This window comes from Electrophorus electricus, chromosome 7 (genome assembly GCF_013358815.1).
Source record: "Electrophorus electricus isolate fEleEle1 chromosome 7, fEleEle1.pri, whole genome shotgun sequence".
In the NCBI taxonomy this organism is placed as follows: domain Eukaryota; kingdom Metazoa; phylum Chordata; class Actinopteri; order Gymnotiformes; family Gymnotidae; genus Electrophorus; species Electrophorus electricus.
This window is the reverse complement of record NC_049541.1, coordinates 24,860,410-24,887,218: the sequence shown is the minus strand read 5'-3', so window position 1 is coordinate 24,887,218 and position 26,809 is coordinate 24,860,410. Positions and strand designations below refer to the sequence as shown.

General features: G+C 42.6%; 3 protein-coding genes across 3 annotated transcripts; 2 read left to right on the top strand and 1 right to left on the bottom strand.

The window, feature by feature from the left end:
• Positions 1-4,433: 4,433 nt before the first annotated feature.
• buc (bucky ball) lies at positions 4,434-7,300 on the top strand. Its single transcript, XM_027001240.2, has 6 exons — positions 4,434-4,480; positions 4,612-4,764; positions 4,865-6,391; positions 6,574-6,690; positions 7,024-7,137; positions 7,218-7,300. Exons 1-6 carry the CDS (start codon positions 4,474-4,476, stop codon positions 7,247-7,249), a joined length of 1,950 nt encoding a protein of 649 aa, XP_026857041.2. The 5' UTR covers positions 4,434-4,473; the 3' UTR covers positions 7,250-7,300.
• Positions 7,301-9,224: 1,924 nt separating this feature from the next.
• Positions 9,225-15,181, top strand: rnf152 (ring finger protein 152). The gene is made up of 2 exons (XM_027001214.2): positions 9,225-9,343; positions 13,538-15,181. Exon 2 carries the CDS (start codon positions 13,685-13,687, stop codon positions 14,285-14,287), a length of 603 nt encoding a protein of 200 aa, XP_026857015.2. The 5' UTR covers positions 9,225-9,343; positions 13,538-13,684; the 3' UTR covers positions 14,288-15,181.
• A 4,012-nt stretch (positions 15,182-19,193) lies between these two features.
• On the bottom strand, positions 19,194-25,514 carry gad3 (glutamate decarboxylase 3). The gene is made up of 13 exons (XM_035528342.1): positions 24,697-25,514; positions 24,477-24,567; positions 24,242-24,354; positions 23,523-23,638; positions 23,322-23,401; positions 23,183-23,237; positions 22,437-22,553; positions 22,277-22,341; positions 21,560-21,638; positions 21,301-21,450; positions 20,256-20,363; positions 20,038-20,127; positions 19,194-19,639 (listed from the first exon to the last, which is right to left on the bottom strand). Exons 1-13 carry the CDS (start codon positions 24,962-24,964, stop codon positions 19,433-19,435), a joined length of 1,539 nt encoding a protein of 512 aa, XP_035384235.1. The 5' UTR covers positions 24,965-25,514; the 3' UTR covers positions 19,194-19,432.
• Positions 25,515-26,809: the final 1,295 nt, after the last annotated feature.

Below are 26,809 nucleotides of genomic sequence, written 5' to 3'. Positions count from 1 at the left end.
TCCATCTATCTGTACACACACACACACACACACACACAGACACACACACACATGCATATGTATACATACATACATATATGTATGTATGTATGTATATATATGCATGTGTGTATGTGTATATATATATATATATATATATATATATATATATATATATATATATATATATATATATATATATATATGTATGTATGACAAATGTATGTATGTATATATATATATATATATATATATATATATATATATTTTTTTTTTTTTTTTTTTTTTTTTTTTTTGTCAGGCTGGATCTGGAAGTCCAATAGGATCTTAGCTCAGTCATTCTCCACCACCTTTGGGGGGGTGTCCCTCTTTGACCTCGAAACTTTCAGCCTGTACTTGGCATATATGTTTCTCTACATTAGCCACTTGGTTGTGGTGTTCCATATACACTCTGCCTGCTAGCATCTTGAACCCCACTGTTTTGCACAGCCTGCATCAGGTGTCCTGCTTGGTGTGGTAGATCCAGCCTCTACTGATCTTGTGTGTAGTGCTTGTTCCTGTGCTGTCATGATTAGTCCCTCTGTGCTGTCTTTTAATCCAGCCTTTTCCAGCCATTGATAGGATTTCTCCATATCAGCCACTTCCACTATCTGCCGGTGGGTTTAGCCTGCCATGATGATTTCTGCTCCTCCTTATTCCCGTTCTCCTTGGGTTCCTGCTGTCTGAGGTACTCACTAAGCACTTCATCACTTGGGGCCATGTTCCTGGTGTACTCCTGGATCTTTGTTATTTCATCCTGGATAGTGACAATGATGCTCAATAATCCGTGGTGCCCCTCCTTCCGCTCAGTGTGCATTGTAAGAAGTTTCCTTGTCTTGTCAGTGGCTTCTATCTCCTCCTTAGGCCAGCTGATTATGCCAGCGGGGAACCTGGTGACTTGCAGAGTGTAGGTGTTGATAGCCCGGCTCTTGTTCTTCCCATTCAGCTGACTTCTCAGGACTTGCCTCATTCCTTGTAGGTATTTGGCTATAGCTGCTTTCCTTGTGGCTTCATTGTTCCCATCTGACAATGGAATTCCAAGGTACACAGAGCTGCCCTCAACATCTGCTATGTTCCTCTTAGTTCTAACATTCCTCTATTGTAACCATCTGATCAAAAATATCCAGTCCAAATTATATTCCGATGTCATTGCTTGTATCCTGGTGAGATGGACTAGTGAGCTGAAGTCAGCGGAGCTTAGAGCTGTGGCAGACAGTACTTATCTTAGTACTTACTTATCCTCAGAATGTCCAATACAAACTCTTGTATTCTCAGACTCCCTGCCTCTGTACACACACACACACACATAAAAAGTCAAAAACAGTTGCAAGAAAGAGTTTGTGAACCCTCTTAAATGACTTAGATTTCTATGTGAATGACTCCTAAACATAATCTGATCTTCTGTTAAATCATAATGATTTTTTAAAAAAGTAAATGAAAATGATATCTTTCAAAGAGAGAGAGCTACATGGATGAAGGTGTTTATTCCAGTTGTGGGTTTGGTTTGCTCCGTCATTTATAGAACACACAATAGTAGTTATAGAATTTTGTTGTGGTATGTTCAGTGTGTCCTGGGGGGTGGTAATCCAAAAAGCCGGTTTAGCAGCTAACCCAGAGTTTGCGGAAACTGAAAGTTTTCTGTTCCAAAAAACAAGCTCAGGATAAGTATAATTTAGTTGCTATGGCAACATAAGATGTGACGCTAGCATGTAATCATGCATATTTACTGTATATAAAACAGAGCTGGCTATCAATTGCTTCCTACTTCATGCTTTAAATAGAGGGCAATGAACATAAGATAGTTGCTTGTCTGGACTGATATTGTAGTTCCTTTATATGCAGCTAGGAATCAGTAAAAATGACATCTAGATAAGCTTCTAAAGTTCTCTCTTTGATCATTTTGTTTAGACATACGGTCTTTTTATGAAGAAATTCTGAATGATCAATTATGAGGAAATTCTCACTAGGTACACTGACCCTCCCTCACGGACAGCCATACTATTTTAGAGGTTATGTCAAGTAAATATTAATGTAAGAGCAAATAATTAGTATGTGTCATACATGGTATTTAAATACACATGAAGTAGCTGACATTGTTTCCTCATTTTCAATTTCTAATGAACAGTAATGATGTAAGTTACTCAAAATCACCATAGGCAAAACCTGTGGAAATGAACATTACTCCTATAATTTAGAGTTTGTTCCTATAATATAGAGTATATTAAGTTTAACTTTATGACTACCACTATAGGCATATCACTGCAAAATTGAAATAGCTATGAGTAAAAACTCCTACCATTTAGAATTTTGCTCAGAAATGTACTTTATAAATCTTTGCTGTCAATGCTGTTTAAATACTCTTGGATTGCATAGAAGATATTTAATAGAAATCAGCACAATCAAGTTAAAGGGCACAAACCAGAAAAATACTGGCTAGCCTTTAGACTGTATTTTGTAGTTGTAGAACTTATCTATTGACTCAGTCATCTTTTTGTATCTTTGCGAATATAAAGTGGGAAATTACTGAGGAACAGAAACTGATTTATATATGTCAACTTGCAGAACACTGTCATTATTTTGTCCCTGTGCCCCCCAAATGCTGGCTTGCATGATGCCCCTATACCGGATCAAGTTAGGTTCATTCAGAGTTCAAGAAAAAGGTTTGTTAAACCAGCGTTCTGGAATTCCACCCTGATCAAAAGAGATTTTAAAGGACGTAACTAGACTGGAAGGGTTGCAGAAGGCTGTAGGACTATGATGGATTACAGTGGGAAAATGAATGAATTCAACTAGACAAACGCTGCACATCTGACTGGCGCATTGCAGATAATAATATAAGTGGATTCTCCTCTCACCTCACAGAAAGAGTCTCCAGAGTTCGGGCTGTTTGTTATCTATTTGGAACTTAAACATAGTGTCAAGATTATAATTCCATGTGTCATCTAGCAGATGGAAAATCACATTGTTTTACCTACAGTTACACAAGGAAGAAATATCCACACAAAATAAAGCTCGTCAAATGAAGTACAAACTTACATCTTGCACTCAGTAACGTGTGTACATAAGTGTACCATTGAACAAACATAAAAACACTGGTATTCAGTGAAGGGTTACAACAGAGAACTGCTCTCTAGTGCAATACAGTCAATCAAAAAACATTGCCAATTTTATAAAGCCCACAGGTACATCACTACTGGTGCTGTGTTGTGTGGACCAATGAGACAAAAGTTGAACTTTCTGGTAAATGTACAACTTTTATCAGAGACACTGACTCTAAAACATTGTATACCACCAACCTCACCCCGCATATGAAACATTTTAAGAGGCCGTTGGCATGCACAGCTTCCTCAGAGTCTGGATTGGTGGCAAAAAAATAGCCCTGCATTTTTATTTTTTGGTAGGGTCATTCAACATGAAAATTAACCAGAACACAAGAGGCACAACTGAGTGGCTCAAACAAAGGATAGTCAGTATTTTAGAATGGCAAGAGTCCTGAACTCAGTAAATGTAAAATTCTGGGACGAGCAAGCCACTCAGGACATCCCAAAATGATACAACCAGAAGCCACAAAAAGATCTTGGTTGAAGCCATCAAGAAAGGAGGTAAAATTAGTTATTAAATATGTGTTCACAAACTTTATGAATTCCATGAATGTCAGTTTTATTTCTTAAACCATTTGTTTAATAAAGATATGTTACTGCTTTATTGTGTTGTCCATGCTTAAGATTTAAATGGTGAGATCAGTTTTTAGGTGGCTTTCACGGCAGAGGGTCCACAAACCTCTGGCAACTGTAAATTCAATTTAAGTGGATAAAAAAAAAAAAAACTAAAACAAACAAATAAAACCTTCTATAAGTGTAATGACGGCGTAATGTATATAAAAAAATCGACCTCGGCAAACATTATCATCTGGTTAATTCACATTACACCTTGTAGCAAATATACACACACATCGCGGTAAATTACCATATATAATAATCCAAAAATAATTGTGATGATAAAGAAACTTTGTGTAAATGCGAACTTGCGGTGTTTTTTTATAGCACATAAATGCTCTTAATGATGCTTGTCATGATACTTGAACCCAGCAATTAACAGAGACGTTAATTAGGTAATCGGTAATTAACCAGACCGGATTACAGAGGCGTGTATTTAGATTTTAAGATGGCGCACACCTGTTAGCTTTCTCTAGACGAAGTAATCCTCTATGGAATTTATAAATCTATACGGCTGAGACTTTTCAAGCGGAGTATGTTGCTATTCATTAGTGCACTTGTATTTCCACTTTGAGTTGGCACGTTTCACATTTAAGGTTGGTGTTGCCGTGGTTTCTCTCTCCCCCCCGATACTATCTAAAACGCATTCTTACTGGCGGTCGTGTTTTATTTAGTTTGATGTCGTTTCTTTTCTTTAGTCTTACGGTGTTTTGTATCGTGTGTTGTCCCTTCACTTTCAATGGAAGGTGAGCGTGCTGTTTACGTATTACTTAAGGGACCAGCAATCCTTCAAAGTTATAACCTTGTGGCTTATAAGCTTTTAACCCAAAACATGAAACAAAACTAAACTTTCACCCTCACTTTCCAATTTTTCTAGATGTTAATCCTTCACAGTCAACAGATGTTGAGCAACCACACCATTCAGTTAATCACAACAGACCATTTTTCTATGTTCAACCCCCATCTCAGCCTTATTTCATGTACCAATGGCCTATGGATCCATTTGGACAGTATAGCTTCCCGGGGCCAGGTAAGACCACAAGCTAGTCTTTAGTACCCATCCCCATCCACCTTCTTTGAGCTTGATGAATTATTTGCATCAAACTGATACTAATCTTTCACTTCCATAGCTTTCCCTTTTGGGAGACCTTATGTGTCTCCATATCAGTACATGCAGTACCCTGGTTATGTAGTTCCGCATGCTCCTATGCAGCCAACCGATTACAGGCGAATGACTCCCTTCATCCCTTCCGTCGCGTCCTACGATCTCCGCTTCCGTCAGCACTTCCAGCAGATGAGTGTTCAACGGGAGACCACGTCATCAGAGGCTCAGACAGAGGCCGGGGATCCGGTCGGCAAACTCCTCCACAGCCTGGGTGGGCTCCAAGCCTCTGAAGAGCCTAGCCCTGTAAAAGATCCTGATGCGATGCTTGCTTCAACCCCTGTCATAACCTCGCATGCTCATGAGGTGGAGAAGCTAAACCACGCAGAGGGACGGCTGGAGTCGGAGCCGGTTGTTCAGCCCGCCAAGGTGGAGCCGGAAGACATGGCGAGAGCAGACAACTTTGACTCAGCCGTTTATGACGCTGACTCAAGCCCGTGCTGTCTGGAGGAGCTCTCGGATGTTCTGCCTCTTGACAGCTCCTCCCTCCATGAGGAAAACCAGAGTCGGGGTAAGGATGACGCACAGCATGATGTGGAGAAGCCATGCTTACAGAGGCAGAAGCTGCCCTCTGATGATGTCTGTGGCGTTCCTGGAAACGGGGGCAGAAGCGCCTCGTGCTCAGCGGAGGTTGGCGATTCTGAGTCTCGCGTTTCTGCCGTTAATGAGAAATCTGATTCCTGCAATGCTAAGCCTCCTGAGCTTGCTGAGCGGATACAGGATTTGCCTCTTGACTCTGCAGAACCGTTAATGCAGGGCTCTGCTGACTACGACCTGTCGTATCAAATCCTCCGATTGCCCTGCAACAAGACCACCACTGGTTTGGTGCTTCAGAAGGATATCAACCCACTGGTGTATCTGGATTCAGCATCAACTCTACTGCCTCCTAGAAGGTATTCCTTTGGCAGTGCATACCCCTACAGTTACTACCCCCAGGTGGCCCAAGAGCGGCAGAGCATCCTCAGTCCTTCTTTAGATGAGCTCTCCTCCAGGGATGATATGTTCTCCACCGATGTGGAAGATGAGATGATGTCTGGGCATGTTTACGTGGGTGGCAGCAAACTGGCTGAAACCAGTGGTGTTCCCACCCGCTCTGCAAAGGAGCACAGAGATGATGCGTGCTCGGCCTGTGCCAAGACGTGCGCATGCTGTGGGGCAAGCCTAGTAGATGAGGACGAGAGTGTCGCGCTCCCCGAGCGCTATGGTGAAGGGGAAGTGGCCCAAGAATTGTCTAACCATGAATGTGACTGTGACCTAGAGGAAGAGGCACTGGGCACCTGCGAGTCTAGGAATGTTTCATCGAGGCTATATCTCTCAAGGCCCGTGCTGCCACCTACTGGTCGGCAGATCACCAAGCATAAAGTCAGGAAGGTGCAAGATGGGGCAGATCTGAGTGATCAGGAGCAAGGTCCTGTTGAGGAGCTCCACGCTGCTGCTAAAGTGGACCGGGTCAAGGTCAAGGGGCAAAAGGGTTCCCACCCTAGATCTTACTCTGGTAAATGTGTTCCTCCGGCACCCATGCTCTGCATAGCTTGATGTGCTCCTAATTCAGATCATAAAGGAAACTAACCTATATGGTGAAGGGTTCCCATATTGTAAACAAATCCACCGTTTTAAGTATTGTTTTTAATGGCAGTCAAAGATGGTCTCTAATGCATTAAATATGCTTATCTTAAGAACATCAGTGGCGAGACTGTCAACCAGAACATTTAATGGACAAAGAAAGCTGGACCAGCAGTGGTGGCAAACAGAGATCAAGGTCATGTAGACCCACCAATGGTCTTCAAGAAAAAGGTGGGATCTCATTAGATATTCCAGACTCTTGTGAGGGTTTTGCACTCCCCTTCAGTGGCTGGGCTACAGTGGTATGAAACATTCAAATCCTTCATCAGATCAATGTTTAGTTTCTTAGCTTTTATTTGATTGCAAATAATTCAGTTGCAGATGACCTTTTGGTGAACAAGTTGTGATGTAAATGTTTTCCATTACTTTTGCCACTTGACTGCATATTTAGGTTTCAACATGTTTTGCTGAGTCCTGCTTTTTTAAAAAAAAAAAAAAAAAAAAAAAAAGCTCTTGACTCCATGTTTACATTAAGAACGTAGTAAGTGTTGCCTTGCATCAAAGGGAGACCTGCACGCAGAAGGCCTTCCTGCAAGATGTTTATTCAGCAAAGGTCCAGGAGAAATGAGTATGATGACAATGACGAGGCAGATACTTCCTATGGTCAAAGGGGAAGAGGTAAGGCCCTCCTAAGCAGCACAATTGCTACCAGTGTTTAAACTAAAACTCATAGTTACTGGACTATCTTTCCTTACCAGGATCTATAAAAAGAAGAGGCACAAGATACTAAAACGAATGTACACTTAAGACTTAAATGGGCTACCCTAATATTTAAAATGCACTATTGCACTACAGAATGCATGAAAAGCATGCAAATAAATGGACACTGGTGTTTAGGTGGATTGAAGTGATCACCTTGCTGCAGATGACTGCATTTCCCATGCTCACTTGGCTTTCTTATTGAGTGCTGTGCATTCATCTTAATCCTGTCTGAGGGTGATGTCACTGGACTGTGCCTTGACCTGCTTGCCCATGCGCTCTCCTGTGCCTGGATCCGGGAGGTGTGGACCCAGGCCAATATTACAGGGGGGTGGGCAGCTCTGCTCGGCTTCAAGGTTCCATCCACTGAAACCGTTCTCCGAACTCTTCGAAGGCTGGGCATTGGAAATGCAGCTGAATCTCAGAGGGCTAAAAAGGAAGGAAAGTGGACACTCGGACAGTCTGGCTGAGCCTAGTCCAGACGTCTTTTATTGTTCAAAACCATTTTAAAACTTGTAGCGTAATGCAGATATCATGTTTACTTGCACAGTGGTGTGATTAAACTATTTTGCATCGCATGTGAGCCTGTGCTTTAATTTTTGTGGGGAAGAGTCCAGTTAAAGACGCAACAAAAGCCCGGCAAGCTTCAGAGAGCTGCTGGTTTGCATATTGTGGTGACTGGGGGACATCTGTTTGGTAATTGGACAACAGCAATTATTAAAGCCCGATCACTTGGGCCTTCTACCAGATGGCTCAGAACTTGACGCACCCCATGCTTATCAAACTGCCACATTTGCACCATTTTTATGTTGCTGGGAACATTTTGTACTGAGACTCATGTTATGAGGAGTCTATGGGCCACATGGTATTTTTAAAAGGGTGGCTAATTCTGTGTGTAATGTTTAGACTTGAGCTCTAAATGCTGGGCATTTACGTTTCAGCTGCTGTCCTGGCCGCGTAATGATCACTGGTGCCTCGGCATGATGCATGTCTGTACTTTTGCTGGCATTAATGTAGCCCTCGTGCTGGCCTAGGCATGCTCTGCATGAAGGGGAATTCTTGTTTAGTATGGTGCAAGAACCACAGCATTCAAGCTATAGATTTGAATGTTCTCTACAATTAAATTGCTCAGTCTTGTGTGAGAGAAACATTTTAACCCCACTGCCATGGAGGAAAAATGGTCATTTGGAGGTAGTCAATGCATGTTGCCAAACTGGTAATTCCTTCACATGGAAAGAAACGTCATCCCACAAAACTGTTTCCTTAAGCCAAAAAGCATCAAATAGAAGGTGTAAACGATGCAAGTTGCCTGAAAAACCGCACCCAAAATACTAAACACCTATGACTGGCTGTCACGGTGTCATGTTTCAACAACGCAGTATGGGGTGTCATACTTTGAATGGCAGCTTTGACACCTACAGTCTATGTTGTACTCGTTTGTCTAAATATAATCACAAATTTTGCTTCAAGACAGCTCTTACAGAGCTGGATATCTTGATTGAAAATAAATGTGGTTATCAACTGGGCTAAAATAAAAGGCTGGGGAGTTGATTTAGTGCAGCACAAATTTAGCTATTTCAGAATGTTTGCAAAGATGGCTACAGGCTGACTATATACAACAGACCTGGCAAGGGCCAAGAAGTTAAATATACAATTGCTAAAATAACTTTTGGTTTAGGCCTATATCAGGTCAACTAAATGTCAGCGTGACATAACCTAGACAAATGCAACACCAGGCTGTGCAGAAATGTTCCTCAGAAGAGGTGTCTACGTCATTTCAATGTTTCCAAGTTGCCCCACACTGGCACAATTACGATAAACAGCTACAGATGTTCCACTCACGTCGCGCGTGCAAGATTTTGCTCCTTCCTGCAAGCGCCTCGTGTCTATGGGCGTCGAGGCAGGTTGGAGCGTTTCTATTGGCCCGGGTGTTAAATAGACATTTGGTATGTCTATTGGTTACGGCTATTGGTCATTGGTTAAGTCGCGGAGGGTGTGGAGCTCGGAACGCCTGCAGAACTGTCAAAACACTATCGCGGGTTGCAAGAATGCGAGAAACGACCTGCTCTCTTAAAGCGTGGAATCCAACATTATCGTGGCGCACGACATCCCTGTCTGAAGCGAGGTAAGTCGACACTTAGAAGGGAACACTTCCAGAAACCTTCTGCTTATTCTGTTCTGCAATACGTTCAGTAACTTTTACGCCTATTTAATAGTTTTATTTCATTTTTTCCCACCACTAATGCATCAGGGCAATAGCCACTGCCTAATACGAAATACGTGGTTACGGTCGTTTACGTTGCAGAAACGGCTGTTTGTGCTCTTTGTGTTCCACTACCTTGTAAACAACTATTACTTCCTATCTTCTTTCCAGTTACATAAGCACAATGGAAACAATAGCCTATGCTTAATCATGGCGCATGCTGAGAGGTATTTAATTGAAGAACTTTATTGTTGTTGCTTTAAATACACTTTAAAACATGGAGAAAAATAGAGTGCAGGTCTAGTGTTTTTTTTAGCGGTCTTACAGTTGAGTAAGGGACCACATCTTTCTTTTAACAGGAAAAGCAAACGGTGAATGTAGTTTTTAATCTGATTCAGAGTGCGCATATGCGCTGTAGACTTGCACCAAACACACCCCGAACACTCCAGATTACAAATCCGTCAAAGAGAAAGTTGATGTTACAAGGTTATTGTTCAGTTCGAACGGTTTTATTGCAGAGCAGGACTTTGTACTGTCAGTCCAGATTGGAGTGAATAACTTATTTTAATTATTTATTTTGTTACATGCGGGCTGTTTAGAGAAACAATATGACAGCGTGGTGTGTAACATCCTGACCAACGGGCTGACCGGGAAATGCCTTCATGTTGATAGGAAAATGCATGTCTCCTGGCTAAAAACCTTCTAAAGCGTGCTTTCGTTTTATCCCCGGTCCCAAAACTACTTCAGTTCAAGTGTTCTATCAGTACTGCCTTAAAATCCTGTGGCTGTGTCCTTGGATTCGTAAATTCCTCCGAAATTAACTCGCATTATCTCAAATGATCACATGCTGATTGATGGAATCTGCACTGTGTCCCCTGCCTGATCGGATCCTTTCTTTATTGTTGACTGTACTGCCCATGACGCTGTGGGGCAAACACGGAGACACGTGGGATGCTTACTGACTTTGACAAAACCTCGATCAATGATAAGCACTTGATGACAACTGCTTTTTGTCCCCCCCCCCCCCCCTTGTCTCAACGTGTGTGTGATGAGGCTTGTCGTTTCTTTGTTTAGAAATCTTGATTTATGCTCATGCCGACTGAGTTGTCCGCGTTCTTCTGTCATTCTCGCCGAGCTCTGTGATATGGAAAACAGTTCCGTGTCTTCGCCCCTGAGTCTCCTTTAACATTGCTGCGGCGTAACCGTCCGCCGGTTATTGATGTTTCCAGCGTCCGTTTCCCCAAACACGCAGGAGAAATATGGGCTCCGTTCCCAATCCCAATCCGTGTAGGCCTTCTTGGAGAACGAAGCACCCGCGTCAACAGGAACATGCGTGAGCATTGTCCCCAGTTCGCCCGGTCCACGCGAATTCGCGCGTGCTCCGCGACGCCCCCCCCCCCATGCATTTCGCTCCTCTCTTCTCAACTGCTGTTGACTAATGCCTTGCTGCGGGTTCATCTGTACGACTGATGGGCACATAGCTGATAGCCCGCTGGCAGTTTTGCCTTCTACCGTCCCACTTCTATTAGGATGAAGAATAACGTTTGCTACAGTAGAATGCTTGCCCCCCCCCCCCCCCCCCCGAAAACCCATGCAAATTACCAAGTGCTCTGTTATTTAAACAAGGCTCGATATGGCAACGTGACGCCAGTTATGCATTTTAAGAGTCAATTAATAGAGTAATTCCACGGTGAATGCGTTTCATTAACCACGCGTCTGATGTTTGCGCTGCTTTGAGATTGGAGGGGTAACAGAAATTTGCATAATGGGAACTGCTCTGAAGTGTTGCTGGGGCAGTCTGCCCTGACGGGCCTTGGGTGAGGAAAGACAGCAGGCAATTGCGTTTAAACCATGGCAGCCTTACTCAGCATAAAATGAGCAATTGATGTGGGTAGAAATGTGGTATCTCCAAGGGCATTTTGTTAAGGTAACACCTTGATTTAGAATAATTTAGTAAGACCACCCACTGAACTCTGAACAGACGTGTTGTTTTCCCCCTTTTGGGTATAGTATCAGTGACCAAGAGGTGCTGTTCTGTGATCAGAATGTAAGTACTTTCTAAATCACCAGAAAAGGCACTCCCAATGCTTCATAAAATTAGACTCGATGACCCGTGTCGTAAAAAAAGGCGATCTGAATGAAATGTAAACGTAAACACGGTACGTCTCATTTGCTTTAGATGGCTTTCGTCAAAGCGCGTGTGTGCTTTTTGTCTTCGAGATTTTGTGGTGCTTGTTCTGCGACGTTCAGAATGGAAGAACTCGGTGAGAAGTGGAAAATTTCCGCTTTCTTAGACAATGTGCGTCTAATAACCACCAGACCCCGCAGGGGAATCTCTCCATTTATGAGACAATCAAAGGTTTAATTACATTATTAATTACTTTTCTCTCAGGGGACGGGAGTGGAATAATTGTTGATGAAGAGCTACTCAGATGGTTCTGTCCCTCAAGAGAAGAAACCAATTTATTAACCATGTTGTTAACAAAACAAGTCTTTCATCTTGTATTATGTCACGGGTACTTGAGCATATTATTATACTGAATGGACGGTACATTACATTCACTCTACAGCAGTCTGGGAAGATGGAAACATGTCATTTTCTACCAGTTGATCACATAACCACTTGAGGAGACTGTTAACATCAGTCATGCTGACTGACACTTGCGTCACTTGACTTCATTTCGCATAAATAATTGTCCTTTCTTGACAAGCATTAAAGTAAGAAATTAACTACACAATGGCTGTGTTGTAGCTCAAGGCAACGTATGCCCTCAGATAAGTTGTGAAACAAGCTTTAACCAGGTTCACCTGCAGAAGTGAGGCCATAGTCCACACTGGCGATGTGCATTCTGACACTGTGTGGTGTTTTATTTCTGTACCAAATGTGTTTTAGAACTATTTCAGAACATTCATAGAAAAACCAAATACTTTCAAATTTCTGTGGCAAATCCCACTGTCTGGTGCCTGTCAGAAGGTTCCCGTTCAGGACCCCTTATGTTAAGGTTTCTTTCCCCTGTCACGTTGGGTCGTTTTCCTTTTGACCAAGCACATAGTCTCTGTTGGGTAAAGCTATGTATTCTTTTGTGGTAGTAAAGCCCTCAAAATGCTAATAATACATTAGTTTTATCAATGCTAGTTAGAGTTAACTGTAATTAGCCCTCATTAGCTGTCATCCCATGCTAACGACCTTAGCATATTTGTATTATAAACCCCTTTAAGTGTGTTTTTACGACTCTTCATGGAAAAGACATAAAGACATGGAAAAGATGTCAGGTAGTAGTATGCTTATTCTGTTCATATCCTGCCCTTTCCGGATACTTGCATCATATTTATGAATGCTTTCATCATGAAATGGGGAATGCTTTTCAACTCCTCACCCAGATGGAGTTTTCTGTTTGCTAAGCTTCTTCCATGTTCTCCTCAGATGTGCTGCCTTGCTGGACCCATGATAAGGAGCGTTCTCCATAAAGGTTTTTGTGTTGGTCAGACAAGTTTGATTTCTTTCATCTATTTTGCATCTGAGAGATTTTTTTCCATTGCTGTTGAAGTCAAAAACAATTGTCACTTCTGTCCACTTTTTGTCCTTGACTTATATTTAACTCATTTTGACATCATCACATGTAGACGCATGCATTTACCCCCCCCCCCCCCCCCCCCCCCCCCCCAAAAAAAACCATGAGTGTTTCACCCTGCTCTTCCAGTGTCATCTAAGAATGCTGTTTGCCTGCACTGACACCAAGGCCCTTGGCGTGTTAATGAGACGTGACCGGCTGGCTCAAAGGGCGCTTTCATTTTTGTTAAACGCAGCACCAGCTCCTTTTGCTGTCTAGCTTGGGCTTCGGTGGCCGTCACGTGCTCCCTGTGCTGGTTTAAGCAGCTTAAATCCTCTCTGATGAGTTTTCCTGTCCCCAAGGTTGGCGCCTGAGGGTTGGGCACACAACGGGCCACGCCTGACTTTCCTGCCAACACACGATAAACGTTCTTGCTGCCACTGTATGCCTGAGATTTAAAAACCCACATTTGAGCATGGGACCCACAGCCTGCACGGGCTGTGAGATTTAGATTGGATTAAATAGTCTGCCATGATGCAAATTTACCTCTGCTTGATTTATACAGATACAGCAAGATATGGATTAAAAGTCGGACAGACTGTCAAGCTACAGCAGTGTGCAGAGAGACTGGGAGAGTAGACCCCGTTGACCATTGACAGTGAGCAGTTCAGTGTCTTTCCGCGTCCTCAATGTAAAAGATCACGACGGCTTCATGACGTCTGAGTTTCCTGAAGGACGACAGCAGCAGTGGACTATGATGGAGACACTGTCCCTGGAATCCAGGCAGGAGTGTCAGATCTGCTTTAACCCCTACAGCACTGGAAGACGTCCCAAGCTGCTCCAGTGCTTGCACACATGCTGCTCAGTGTGCCTGGGCCAGCTGTGGCGGGATCACAGGGAGATCCGCTGCCCATGGTGTCGCTGCGTCACAAATCTCCCTGCCGGCCTCTCCATCGCCCAGCTCCCAGACGATCCCGATGCGCTCTCCGTCATCTCTGTCACGCCGCTCATCTCCAGGCACACGCCCGTCTTCATACGGCTGCCCGACAGCAGCTGCCACTTGCTACCTCTGCCAGGGGACACGGAGCGAACCGCGCTGCCCAGTGAGGCCACCTGCCGCTTCGACTTCAAGGCCCAGACCCTGGGAGAGGAGGAGAACGAAGATGATGAGGAAGAGGGGCCGCTGAAAAGTTCAGCCTGGACGAGCTTCTGCACCGTGTTGCTGGTGGCTATCATCCTGATCTTCCTGCTGGGCATCGTTCTGCATAACATGTCTTGCGTTTCCAAGCGATTCAGCATCATTTCTTGTGGATGAGAGATGAAGCTGGGTTCATCCATTTAACCCTGATGCTGGTGGATAAGCAGAAAATTGCTGATATGTAGATGACTTCCTTATATGTTAGACCATTTCTAATGTCGACTATAGCAATGGGTGTCAATTACAGTTCTTGACAAATGCTAGACAGCGGATTAATCTATGCAATCCTGCAGCGATCTGCAGTGTCAAAAGAACGTTCACTCAATATTTTCTGTTAAGTAGAGTATTCAGCAACAGTCAGCATGCGTCTACTTATTGTGCAGTAAGTAATATGAGTCATGTTGATGTACCCTGTTGTCAAACCACAAAATTGCAGAAATGCGCCACTCCAAAATAACACTGGACTCTGAAAATGCGATTAACCTGTAGCGACTTGTGTACAAGAATCTCGGCCAAGAGCAGAACGACGGCAAACTGTTCCATTGTTTTACAGCGGCGATGTGCTGATGTCACTGGATCTTGAACGAGCCTAATATAACCAGCAACCCATGCATTTATAGGCATTAGGATCCTGCAGTATGACAGGGACGGAAACTTTACATCCAAAAAAAAGAGAAGGTAAACCACATGGACTCAAGTTCACTCCCGTAAAGTTCTACACCTTACTGTCATTCCCATAACAACCTCGCTGTCGCTGTGCTGATATAGTTATGCACATGTCTGAGTAATTACTGGTCGCTTATCTGACCTGGGTGTGGTGACTCTCCTGCTCCTTCCTCTGGGCTAATGTTGGTTAGATTAATCTGTTGTCATCAGTGAGTAATCATTACAGTTTTGCAAGACTTGTTAAAAATTCAGTCAATGAAGAGTCAAGTACATTTGGATATTTATTTGAAGTTTAGTACTTATTTGTCAAACACAAACAAACAAATAAAAACAAACCACATTTAATATTTCATGGTATCAATTGGATATGAAGTCAGTATAAATTCTAAATATGCAATAGCATTTGAACTGCCTAGCCTGATGACAATTCGTTGAATTGTTCACTGCTTTGTGTTGAGCTCAGTTTAATTAATCTAGACTCTTCTGGGTTTTCCCTCAGCACTCCAGGGCCTGCTCATTGATACAACGTCTCACACACACATGCACACACAGACATACACAGACAGAGTGTGGTAAAAGTGTTGCCTACATACAATTTCTCTTTGCTGAGGCCTACGTGCTTGCTTGTAACATTTCAGGAAGACTCTTGGCACCCCGCCAACATGCTCTTGGCCACGGCCGCCCCAGCTGAAAGGTGAGGCTGAGGCTTTGTTTTGGGCCCAGCGGGACGGCTCGGCGGGGTGAGGGGGGGGGTGTAGCCATCTGAGGCTTTATGAAAGATGCTGCCCACACGCCGTTATGACACCTGATCGAAGTCGGCGCTCTGCTCACCTTAGCATTGAGAAGCATGGAGGCTAGTACACAGAAACAGTACGATCAGGCAGTATCTGCACTCCTGTAACCGAGGGGTTGATCACTGATGTGTTTTTCCTGCTCCAACATGTCTGATTCGTCCCAAGTGGGGCACAATCGTGAGCTAGAAAATGTGATTTTAAGCACATTAGACTTGCCTGTACAGTACAGACCTGCCCCCTACTTTAACCCCGGAACTCCCTGAACTCCCTTTACCCCATACCATTATACCATAACTGGAAGGTTTACATACTCATACAAGAACACTAGGGTTTGAAAATAAACCAGTGCTGTTATCTTTTATGGCTAGCCACTTCCCCGTTGAAGACATTAATTCGTTTCCATGGTTATTCTACTTGTTGCAGATAGCAAACAAATTGCACAACATAGTCCTGACCAGAGGGGAGTATGCTAGTTCATAGTCTGGATGTTCTTTATAATACTGTTTGTAATTAATTATGAGAAAACAATTTCATAGTTTTACAAAAGCAGCTTTCAGTGCTTGTCAGTAAGGACCAGCATTCTCCTTAGCACGCACCGAGCACAGCTACTCCAACCCCACCAGCACTTCCACCACTGGCAGTGGGAGCTGTCCGTAGTGATCTCCATCACAAACTCCTCTCCCCTCACACAATGATTGATGTTTCCTTTAAGTGTTTCTTAAAGAAAATTTCATTCGCAAATTGTTCCTTCTAGAGTGAGATTCTACATAACAGCATGATGTATAACCTGCTGCTTGGATTTTATGTTGTAATGTACAGCGAGATATTTTGAAATGACTTCAAGTCGATGTAAACTCAATGGATGGGACTTCATTTCCAAAACCATGGTCCTGATAAATGGAAAAGTAATATTAATGTAACACATTAATTAGCATTATACACAACAATGTAGATGTTGCAATTTCTCGAGGGTCTGAGTAGATAAATTAAAGAACACAGTATCTGCTTGCTCATATTTCTATCATGGGCATGTCAAGGCACAATGGTCAAAGGTCCCAATGTCAAAGGGAAATCTCAAGGTCACTAATCCTACATTTACATCAAGAGAAAAGACAGCATAGAAAAATAAAAACCTCAGTAATCAAATGTGTCCTTTGTTGTCTCTCCTGGTCATAAACAGTAGTGGACAACGACAGCCCACTTATTGCATTATAGTGACAGAACAACAGTGTCCTCGCCCTGACTGGAGAATCCAGAACAGTGTGTGTACATATTCCCAACCAGAGTGTGTATCTAGTCTGAAACAGTGTACCGTCCATCAAAACGCAGTGCCACCACGCTTCATTTATCTGCAGGTGCCTTCCACGTACGCGTAAAGCGCACACGTTTGCAGAATTCGGGGTGGTGGAGTGCCAGGCAGCGCGAGTGATTGATGGGGCTGTCTCCGTGCACTTGCACGTGTCTTTTTTTTTTTTGACTCTAGCGTTGCTAAATCACCTATAGGAAGGCTGCCTAAACAGACCATTAACACAGCACACAAAACAATGCCATGCTGCAGAGCACGAATGATTCATGAGTTACGTATGGTTTTTGACGTTTAATGTGAACTTAAAAAAAGATGTCACCTCCCACTGGATGCGAGACAAAGACGGCACATGGCACGGCTGGGCATTAACGCTGAATCCTAACAGTGCACTCCTTGTGCATTTGCTAGGTGTAAAAGCCCTCAAGGTGTGTTAGCTGTGGAATATAAAGATGGGAACTCTGCACTGCATTAAGTCGCCTACATTTAAGCAGCTAAGTGTTGTAAAAATTGCTGGCCTAGAAACTGCATACTTTTGAGATACTTTTATGGTCGAAGCCAGCCTATATCCCATGAGTTCCAAAAATCTCTATCTTTGGCTCAGATGCTGCAACGTATATTACACTATCAGATAGAAGCACAGTGGGCAAACGTCTCCAGAAGCCTACAGCTTGTTAAACCCTTGTTAAATTACAACGAGTTGACTTTCTCAGTGTCTCTGCGTCAGCATATTATTCGTGCTTTTAAGCTTTCTTCAGGTCTGTTTAAATGGCATCTTAAGATAGCCAACAGATGGCCTGTTAAATTACAAACTAGTATTTACGGAGACGAACCTTTGCAACAGTTTGCCAACGGTTCCCCCTGCTGACCAACCCATGCAAGTACATGATCAACATATGCAATCTGTAAGTACCGGCTGCTTAAGGAAATTCCACGTGAACAATACATTAAGTATATTATATTTAAAATGTACATAATGTAGGCGAAATAGAACTGAATGCACGTAACGTTTTGTATTTAAGCTTTATTAAATTTACATTCAAAGGCTGATGTACGCCTTTGATTTATCAGTTCACGAATACGATGCGTTATGGCTTTTTAAAAATAACTGCATCCATGTGATGTTCAGTTAAAGTGCAAAAGCTAAATAAACTATTATTTTTCCAGTATTCTTCTTCTGCGATTCATTCTATAGGGGGAATGACATACATACTACCGGGGAACTTTCTTCTTTGGTGCTCGTTCTCACGCTCTGGATGAACTCTTGTGCACACGTTGACATTTCGTTATTAAAGCGTGTTGGCTGACACCTCTGACTTCCGCATATGTACACACACACACACACACACACACACACACACACACACACACACACACACACACACACACACACACACACACACACACGCACGCAGATCTTAGCAGAAGACTCAGCCAGCCTTTAGGCAAGCTAATAACCATGGCAGTTTGTGAATAATTCATGCATATGTTTCACTGGTAATCAGTGGAAAGACCCAGTAATATGCAAAATGTACCTGCATTCCAGGTGTTATTTGAATTAGTAACACGGAACAGAAAAATACCAATCACTGATCAACTAACAAGATGAATATGAACTGCATGAATATGAAATTTGCCAGTTTGATGGATTTATTCCTTTTCCTATATTTGGAACTGAGAATAAAAATGAGCTGTGTAATCGTTCAGTGCTTGCGTTGCTATTTCCCCCTTTTACCGGCAGATGGCGGGACGAAAACCCCTCTCCACGGGTTCCCATCAAGAATGTTCATAATGGACCCTTGTCAACTTCATTCGTCTGGGTGTATTAGGAAAGATCAAGGTGTGCTAATGTGTCACGAAAGGTTAGGAGGTGTACTTTTGTACTTTCTTTGGTCTAAGATCTGTTTCTTCAGCACTAAAAACTGCCAGAAGCTTCTATTGTTGCTTTACTTTAAAAATCTAATTCCTCTTAAATGGTGACACCTAACAGTACAGTTGTTTTCTGACAAATTACTCAGTAATTAGATTTTTAAAAATTCTTCTTCAATTTATTTACTCAATGAAGAACATGAAGTAACATGAAGAACCCTTGCTAAAAGAACTTTAATTTCAAATTTTTCCTAATTTAAATATTTACATGAATGTATGTGTTTAACAATGAGTAAACAGAAACTATATATATATATATATATATATATATATATATATATATATATATATATATATATATATATATATATATATATTACACACACACACACACACACACACATACATACACACACACACAATGGAACAAAACCCACAGCTGTACCAAGATATGGATTTGTAAAACCTAGAAGTTCTGAAAACAGATTTCCATTTTCACAAGTAAAACTCATAAACTGTCAAGTCTGTCTGTTCATGAATCATTCAGGAAATAATTCTGAACAAGAAAGATCAACAAACTGCAACACATAGGAAAGAGTCCACCCCAGGATACAACCGAAAAGTCTTCAACTATACACCCTGGTTAGGCTCGTATTTCAAGTGCGACAGGTTGCTTCCCAGGCGAGCGATCTCGTCTACTAGGAAGTCCACGTCCGCCTTCTGCGTGGCAGGGTTGGAGAATACGCAGCGGAAGAAGTTCACTTTGTCGCCGAGAGGCTGGTAGCCGACCATAGTCGCTCCAGACTCCATCATCTTCGCCTTGATTTTTGGGGCGACCTTAGAAACATGGACGCTGCCTTTTAGTCGTCGGAGGACAGTTGTGGCTCTAACGCCACTGTAGGCCTTGATGAGGAAGGTTAGGTGCATTACCGCTTAAGGATTTACTGTGATGTATTATAACACTTCACTGTAAATCAATGATCAAATATGCTTAATTATAAGTCATATGCAAGGGACATCTGTATATCATGTTGTTGATAAAGTATGTAATATTTAGGGCACTATAATACTGATGTACTTCGTATATGCTTATTTATATTAAGGTATACTATTTAAGTTACAGACTATAACCCATCTGATGGCTTGCCCAATTCATTTGCAACCCTCTGCCCCATTTACCAATAGTTAGTTTCTGACCACTGGACCACTTTTACAAAATATTTTTTTGTCCTCACCAAATGAAGCTCTCTGTTTCTCTCTGTACCAGGAGGCATGCTCCTCACATAGCTTGGAAGGTACCAGAAGCAGACGTTACTGTGTTCCGGCTGGGGTGACATGACAGATGTAGCGTGGTTAGCATTAGCACAATAGAAAACCAGATGAACACGGGGCCAGGAGTTCGCGAGCCCACTTCGACATATGTTTGCATGTAATGTCAGTGCGGTGCACTCACTTTGCTCTGGAAGACCAGTTGAAAGTCCTTCCTGTTCTGCAGCTTGCAGTGAAGGTACTCCGCATTTTCCAGGCAGTGGTCTATCTGCGCTTTGAAACCCTCCAAGCCCTGGAAACCGTTCATTTCCATGGGTCAATATTTACCATCAGCACGACTCTCTGATGGTAAACATGCTTGTTGGCTGTCTCCTGCTGTGCTTAGATTTGTGTTTCTTGGAATTGTTACATGTAGGGTGTAGTTTAAGGCAATCACGCTCCCTCTCTCTACATCACTGTAATGCTCCAGTGTTCATTCAGATGGCGCTCAATATTTATCACCAAGACATCTCTCTGTGTTCCTCTGTGCTTATTTCAATCAATTCTTTGTTACATGCCGAGATGCAATCTTTCTTTGAAGCAGTCGCACTGCATGCCCTATAATACACCTTATGTATCAACATGAAAAGCAGTCTTTCCTTTGTGTAATACATTACTGGGGCGCTGAATGGGAAACACTGCTACCAGCATGCTATGCACTCAAAGCTCTTAACAGCACAGAATGTTGTGTGTTTGTTTGTGTGTGTGTGTGTGCGTGCAGCACAGCTCATGGGAGAGTGAGCCTTGAAAACACAAGCCTGCCGTCAAACCCGTCTCAAGGTGCGATTCTGCTCCCTCTCCCCATTTTCAAATGAAGCCCCCCAGCTGGGAATCCCTGCAGCTGGCAGGCCAGCTCATGCCGGCGCGCACGAGAGACGCACCGATGGCAGCATGGCCACTGATAACAGGCAGTGCCCTTTAAGCTCGGTGCCACCAAATTCAGAGGTGCTCCTAACACGATGCCATTAGAGGGACTTTGTTTGGGTACCATGTTTGGACTACAAGGACCTTCGTTTGGCCATGCGAATTCAAGGAAGTGAATGGACAGGAATGGAATATGCTGGAAATACACCATGTTGCAATATGTTCAGTTTCAGTTATGGAACATACTGACAACATGTTGCAATGTGTTGCAGTATGTTGCCATATGCTGCACTGGGTTTTGTACTGGGGTGGGTGCTGTGCACTACCTTGGCTTTCCACATGAGCCACAGCTTGAACACGTCCACGTGCCTCCCACACTGAATGGTCTTGTCTCCGGTATCGTAGGACGTGTCATAGTGCTTATCCATTTGGAAAAGGTACTCGGCACTCAGCTGGTTGCACTTTTGCAGCAGGCCCTGGTGGTGACACACACACACACACACACACACACACAAAGCCAGGTAAAGGGTGTGTTCTGCATGCATGCTCCCCCCGCCTATCTGGAGTGGCAGTGATTGGACGAACCTTCTTTCTCACTAGAATGGCAGAGCACTGCAGTGGGACACACATCATCTTGTGTGGGTTCCAGGTAACAGAGGAAGCCCTGGCATGGTGAGGGAGATAAAGTGGTTTCAATTGCAGGGAAATGCTCCAAAAAGGCTACCAGTGCTAAAATGACTGAAAGTTAGTGGGCACCAATTAGTATGACCATACCATCTGCATAATGATAGAGATCTCATTATTACACTCCATTCATTATTAAAAATATTACCATTTTTCTAATGGTTTTCAGTCGACTTGGGAACTTGTAATTCATGACACATCAGGATTTATCCTGATACAAAAATGCTACTTCAGAAGTGTTTTTGAGCTTGGAGTGGAGCAAAAATGCGAGCTGCCCCAGGAACTCTGGACTGGGGTTTTTCCTTTTGTGCATGTCAGATCATTCTTGTTCATTCTGTCACTTGAAATGTTATGTCCAATAAAAGAATGAACTGTTCTGGGCATCAAGAGGAAGAATTATAAGAAACTGCTATGATTTCAGACCATTATACCATTAACAGTAGTTACAGCAAAATCTCAGTATAGAAAATTCTCACATTCAGGTACACAAGGAGGTTATGAACAGTTAACAGCAATAGTTAATGTGAGAGCTGTGAATGGTTCTGATATTTGTCATATTTCATTTTTAGTGTAGCATCTCATATGGATTCCTCAAAACTATGTCAATAATGCGGTTACCTCTCAATGCCTCTGAGTTTCGTCCGATGTCTCTCAGACAAGAGCAAACCGCCCCCCCAGGCACCCTGCAAGATGTTGACAAACAGCTTAAAATGGCCTCCACGCTCTATATTTTTCTCGGCACGTTCTGAGAATGATCTAGAAAGAGTCTATACTCTACATCAACATGGAGCCACAGGCCATGGTTTTCACAGATGTCCGCAATGTCACTGATAGGGTCGAAGGCTCCATAAACTGTGGTTCCTGCTGTGGTGTTCACATAGAACGGAAACAAACCCTGTGGGGACAAAACAGGGTTCTTCAGCTAGCAATATTTATATCAAATACCATATATTGACAGTAATCTTACGAGCCAGTTTTTATGTTCACCACCCTCCAACCCTACACGTGGCCTGCTCACAAACGCAGCAGCTACACTAACACGTGGAAAATTTCAGCAACTCTGTGCCTGATACAGTCATATGCGCAACACCCACTATAATGCCACTACCACGTCAAAACACCGCCACTGTGTTGCGATCGACCCGCCATCCAAATGACATTCGTTCAGCCGTGGTTTTGTAGTCAGAAAATGACCAGCAATGAACTGGGTGGCTCATCGTGGCAACTGATTAGCTGCAGTCTTAATGCAGCTCTAAAAAACAAAGTTTCACCCTTCCTTATAAAGTGGACAGTGAGTACATGCAACTCGTTGTGTGTTTCTAATATACTAGGATGTAAATGTAACAATACACTCACTTTACTCTGATGTAGCGTAATACTTATGGTTAGCTATATACTAGAATTGGTGGGACCTAGATACTTGGGAGGAGTCCTAGTGCTTAAGTGGTCCGTAAGAAGTGGCTGCGTTGGTCTGTGGATGTATGGTGGTGGTGTGGGATTTATGCGTCCGCTACTTCGCCTCACCTTGCCCTTGGCTGTTTGGATGCTGTACTCCAGTTCTGCTGGAATCATCTTGCCCCTAGTTAAAAGAAACGGACAGTTTGTTATTAGCGCTTTATGCGCCAAACCCCCAAACATCGAATGCCACTGTCGCAATTCTCACCTTTCATCGCATTTAACCAAAAAGACGTTTTCGGAGCCGATTCCGAGGGTGACTGCGGACTTCTTGATCGAATAATGGCTCTAAATAGAGTCATTAAAAAGAGGTCAGATATCACCATTTATGTTTGATTAAACCGTTGTTAACGATTACAGTTCGGATCCGTCACGGTGAAATGACGCGCGAGACCGAGCGCGCGCTTACGTGTGCAGAGGTGAACAGCGCGAGGCGCGGGAGCGCGTGCATCCCTTCCGTTTTCACGTGCGGGAAGAAGTGATACCGGGCCAGCAGCACGCTGTACAGGTTCGACATCGTGCCTCCTGAACAAAGGTTAGTCGTGAATTCAAACATATTGCTGTCAAGCATATGGGAAAACATCCCCCAGCATATCGTAATTGTGAAAGATCCAATAAACATAAAACTCTGTAAACGTACAGTTAAACGCTAGAAAAAGTTTCACTAAAACGTTCTTGAATCTGTTTGCTTGTTATAAAAGCCACAAGCTTAGAATAGTAAATGCGGAAAGATATTAAGACTTCATTTTGATTATGTGTGTATTAATATTAAGGCATAGTATACAGCACCTAGACATATTATAAATCATTCAACATAAAGTAATTTGAAAGCTATTAGTTATTAGACGGCAGAATGTAAACCTGGAGCCAGTACTCGTTTACAGGTGTTGAACAGGGTTAACCCCTTATATTCCAGGCCTTTTTTTTTGTTTATTATTAATCTTGCTAGACCCAAAGTAAAAAATTCAAGCCTATCTGTTAACCTAATTTGCAATATACTGTAAAAAAAACCCCCAATATATTATTTTGTAAAAAAAGAAAAATTGATCGATATGTAATTTTTACGATACAGTATTGTGAAAAAGCCATGTTTTATCATGTTATAACACTAAGATGGTAGCATCTTACCAGGGCTGAAGATTCCATCTCCCTCCTCTTCAGACCAACCAATGAAGGTCTGCATTTTCTTCAGAATGACCTCTTCCATGAGGATAAAGACTGGGGCAACCTCATAGGTGAACCTACCAGCACACAGTTTTTTTGTGTTAAAAAGCAATGTTCAACAATTTGGGAATCTTTGTCACTAAGCATGTCATCTTATTCGTTAGCACAGTTAAATTCCTGAATGTGACTGAAGTCTGACATGTTTGTATTTGCCGTCGACGTGAGCCATTCCCCTGCTAGGCCTATGATGTCCAGTCCGGTCGAGAGCTGGTTGAAGAAACGGGGGTGACCTGGTGGTTAAGAACGAGAAGGTCAGGACAAGACCTCAGTTCAGTCAGACCAACTCTAACTCTGCTAACTCTAACAAAGAGGACTAACCCCATTCCCACAGACAAAAATGTATTACACTGCGCATTAACCTGTTTTGACTCCGTATTTCAGAGTGTCGCGGCAGTCAACAAGCAGCTGCTCCAGGTTTTCCGGCTGATCCGGGAGCTCCAGACTGAATCCTTCCCGGCCTTCCTTCAGCTGGTGTGGATAGTGGAAGTCCAGCACTTTAGAGCTGCGATTCTGGGACTTATTGATGTACGCCAGCAGAATGTTCAGCAGCTCCCGTAGGAAGAGTCTGGTCACCTTTTCGCCATTCTCCGCAGGCAGGAGATCTAAATATGGAGGAGATTTAATCATTTAATAATGATCTCAGTTCCTGTTGTTATAATGCATCCTGTAATGAAGACTTAATGTGAATTGTCTGAGCCTCACATTCCTTCATTGTAAAAAGAAGAGACAATGTTTCTGGTCTGTTCTGAGAGTCTTCTTATGGCATTTGGGATTCTGATCAAAATGCTACTCTAAATTCTTTTAATATACCAACAAATCTGCGCACAGTTCCGCAATTGGCAAAAGCTAAAAGCTATAAAATATTTGCCTTGGGAACTGTTTAAGAAGATGCATTCTGTCATGATTGGCCACCCTCCTAGAGTACTGTGTCTAGTTAACCTGTGTCTAGTTAACTCTTACCAGTTCATAAAGTTAAACCCTTGTTACCTGTGTGATGGCTGGTTTTTGTGATTCCATGCATCTATCATGTTTGTGTTCATTGTGTGATTCTAGCCTCTGTGTATTAAGTCTAACAGCTGTTTCTGTGATTCTTAGCCTATTTGGAATTCCTAGTTGTTCGTGTTTCCTAGCCTTTGTGTTTAGTCTAGCATTTGTTTTTCCTAGCCTCTTTGTTATAGCCTGCATTCCCTGTTTCTCGTTGTGTGCTTTTGTTTCATTTGGTTGATGGTGGATTCCCAGACTCTCCATGTCGGCTCACTGACCCTGGACTGACCCTGCCCATAATAAAACTCGCTCTTCTCCTTACATGCATCACATTTTATTTATGATTTATTTAGTGCACCATCTCAGCAGTTGTACGTGTATTTTCATGGAAAAGTTGCTCACTGGGTTTCTTCCACCACCACCACCCCCCAACAAAAAAACCCCAAAAAACATGGTGACAGAGCCAAACAGACACAGAGTGCCTTGTCTTTAGTAGCTAAGCCTTTGTTTTTTTGCTTTGTCAACTATAGCTTTGTACGGTGTAAGCTATGCTTTTAGGCAGCCTTGCAGCAAGTAATTTTACTACTTTCAGTTCTGCTGCTTGGAACAGCCACACGTTTGAGGGCATAAACCTGGAGTGCCTACCTAGTTCAGTTTTTACTCTTTGCACTGTACCCACAACACTGCACAGAAGATGCATTCAAGTGCGAAAGATTAATCACTTTAAACACTTTTTTTCAATAGATTCCAGTATGGAATGAATAAAATGGGACCATTGAAAAATAGAACATTATTTATCAATTTGCCTTTTCATATATATAATGACCTAAAGAGTTGATGTTTATACAAGGTGCTAAAACAACAGGAATATGAATACCAAAAGTATTTCTATGGGTGACATCCAATAACGGAGAACGGAAGACGTCTCTTTCTGACACGCTTGACTGCAGTAAGAGGAGAGTGTCTTCCTGCCAGAAACTCCATGGCCAGGGAAGGGTAAATTGGGAAAGTGCTGAACTGGGAAGGTGCTGGGATTTCAGCATCTCTTCACCATTGCATTTTGGCAGTGTGACTCACCTTTGCTGTGGACACTGCTGAAGTCAAAGGTGACCCGACCCCTGACTGTCTCGTTAGTGGTATCAAAGGAAGTGCCATTTCTTTTGCTCCAGTTGAGGAGGTGACTCATGTCTTCATTGATTTCCATTGAGTTAATTGGAGTCTGTATGAATGACACAGGCATACTGTAGAAAAAAACACTGTAGAAAAAACATGTTTGGCATTGAACATAATAATGATGAAAGCAAGAACACTAATACAATTATATTAAAATGTACCTGAAAGTAAATAGCAACAACACATGAAAAAAAAAAAGAACAGTAGTTTAACTCACATTAGGTGCAATTAGGAAAATAACCAAAAATGTTAAGTATTATTATTATTGATTTCTATTACAATTACTATTACAATTTTACTATAATTACTATTACT

What these genes read in the sequence shown, in the direction of transcription:
- buc (XM_027001240.2), top strand. An exon ending in GTATAGCTTCCCGGGGCCAG is followed by an intron (nt 4,765 to 4,864) that starts GTAAGACCACAA and finishes TCACTTCCATAG; the next exon opens with CTTTCCCTTTTGGGAGACCT. An exon ending in CAATGGTCTTCAAGAAAAAG is followed by an intron (nt 6,691 to 7,023) that starts GTGGGATCTCAT and finishes CTTGCATCAAAG; the next exon opens with GGAGACCTGCACGCAGAAGG.
- rnf152 (XM_027001214.2), top strand. Translation starts at nt 13,685, where the DNA reads ATGACGTCTGAGTTTCCTGAAGGACGACAGCAGCAGTGGACTATGATG.
- gad3 (XM_035528342.1), bottom strand. Translation starts at nt 24,964, where the DNA reads ATGATTAAATCTCCTCCATATTTAGATCTCCTGCCTGCGGAGAATGGC. An exon ending in CGCTGTTCACCTCTGCACAC is followed by an intron (nt 23,402 to 23,522) that starts GTAAGCGCGCGC and finishes GACTCTATTTAG; the next exon opens with AGCCATTATTCGATCAAGAA. An exon ending in GAAACAGAGAGCTTCATTTG is followed by an intron (nt 19,640 to 20,037) that starts GTGAGGACAAAA and finishes CATGTTTCTAAG; the next exon opens with GTCGCCCCAAAAATCAAGGC.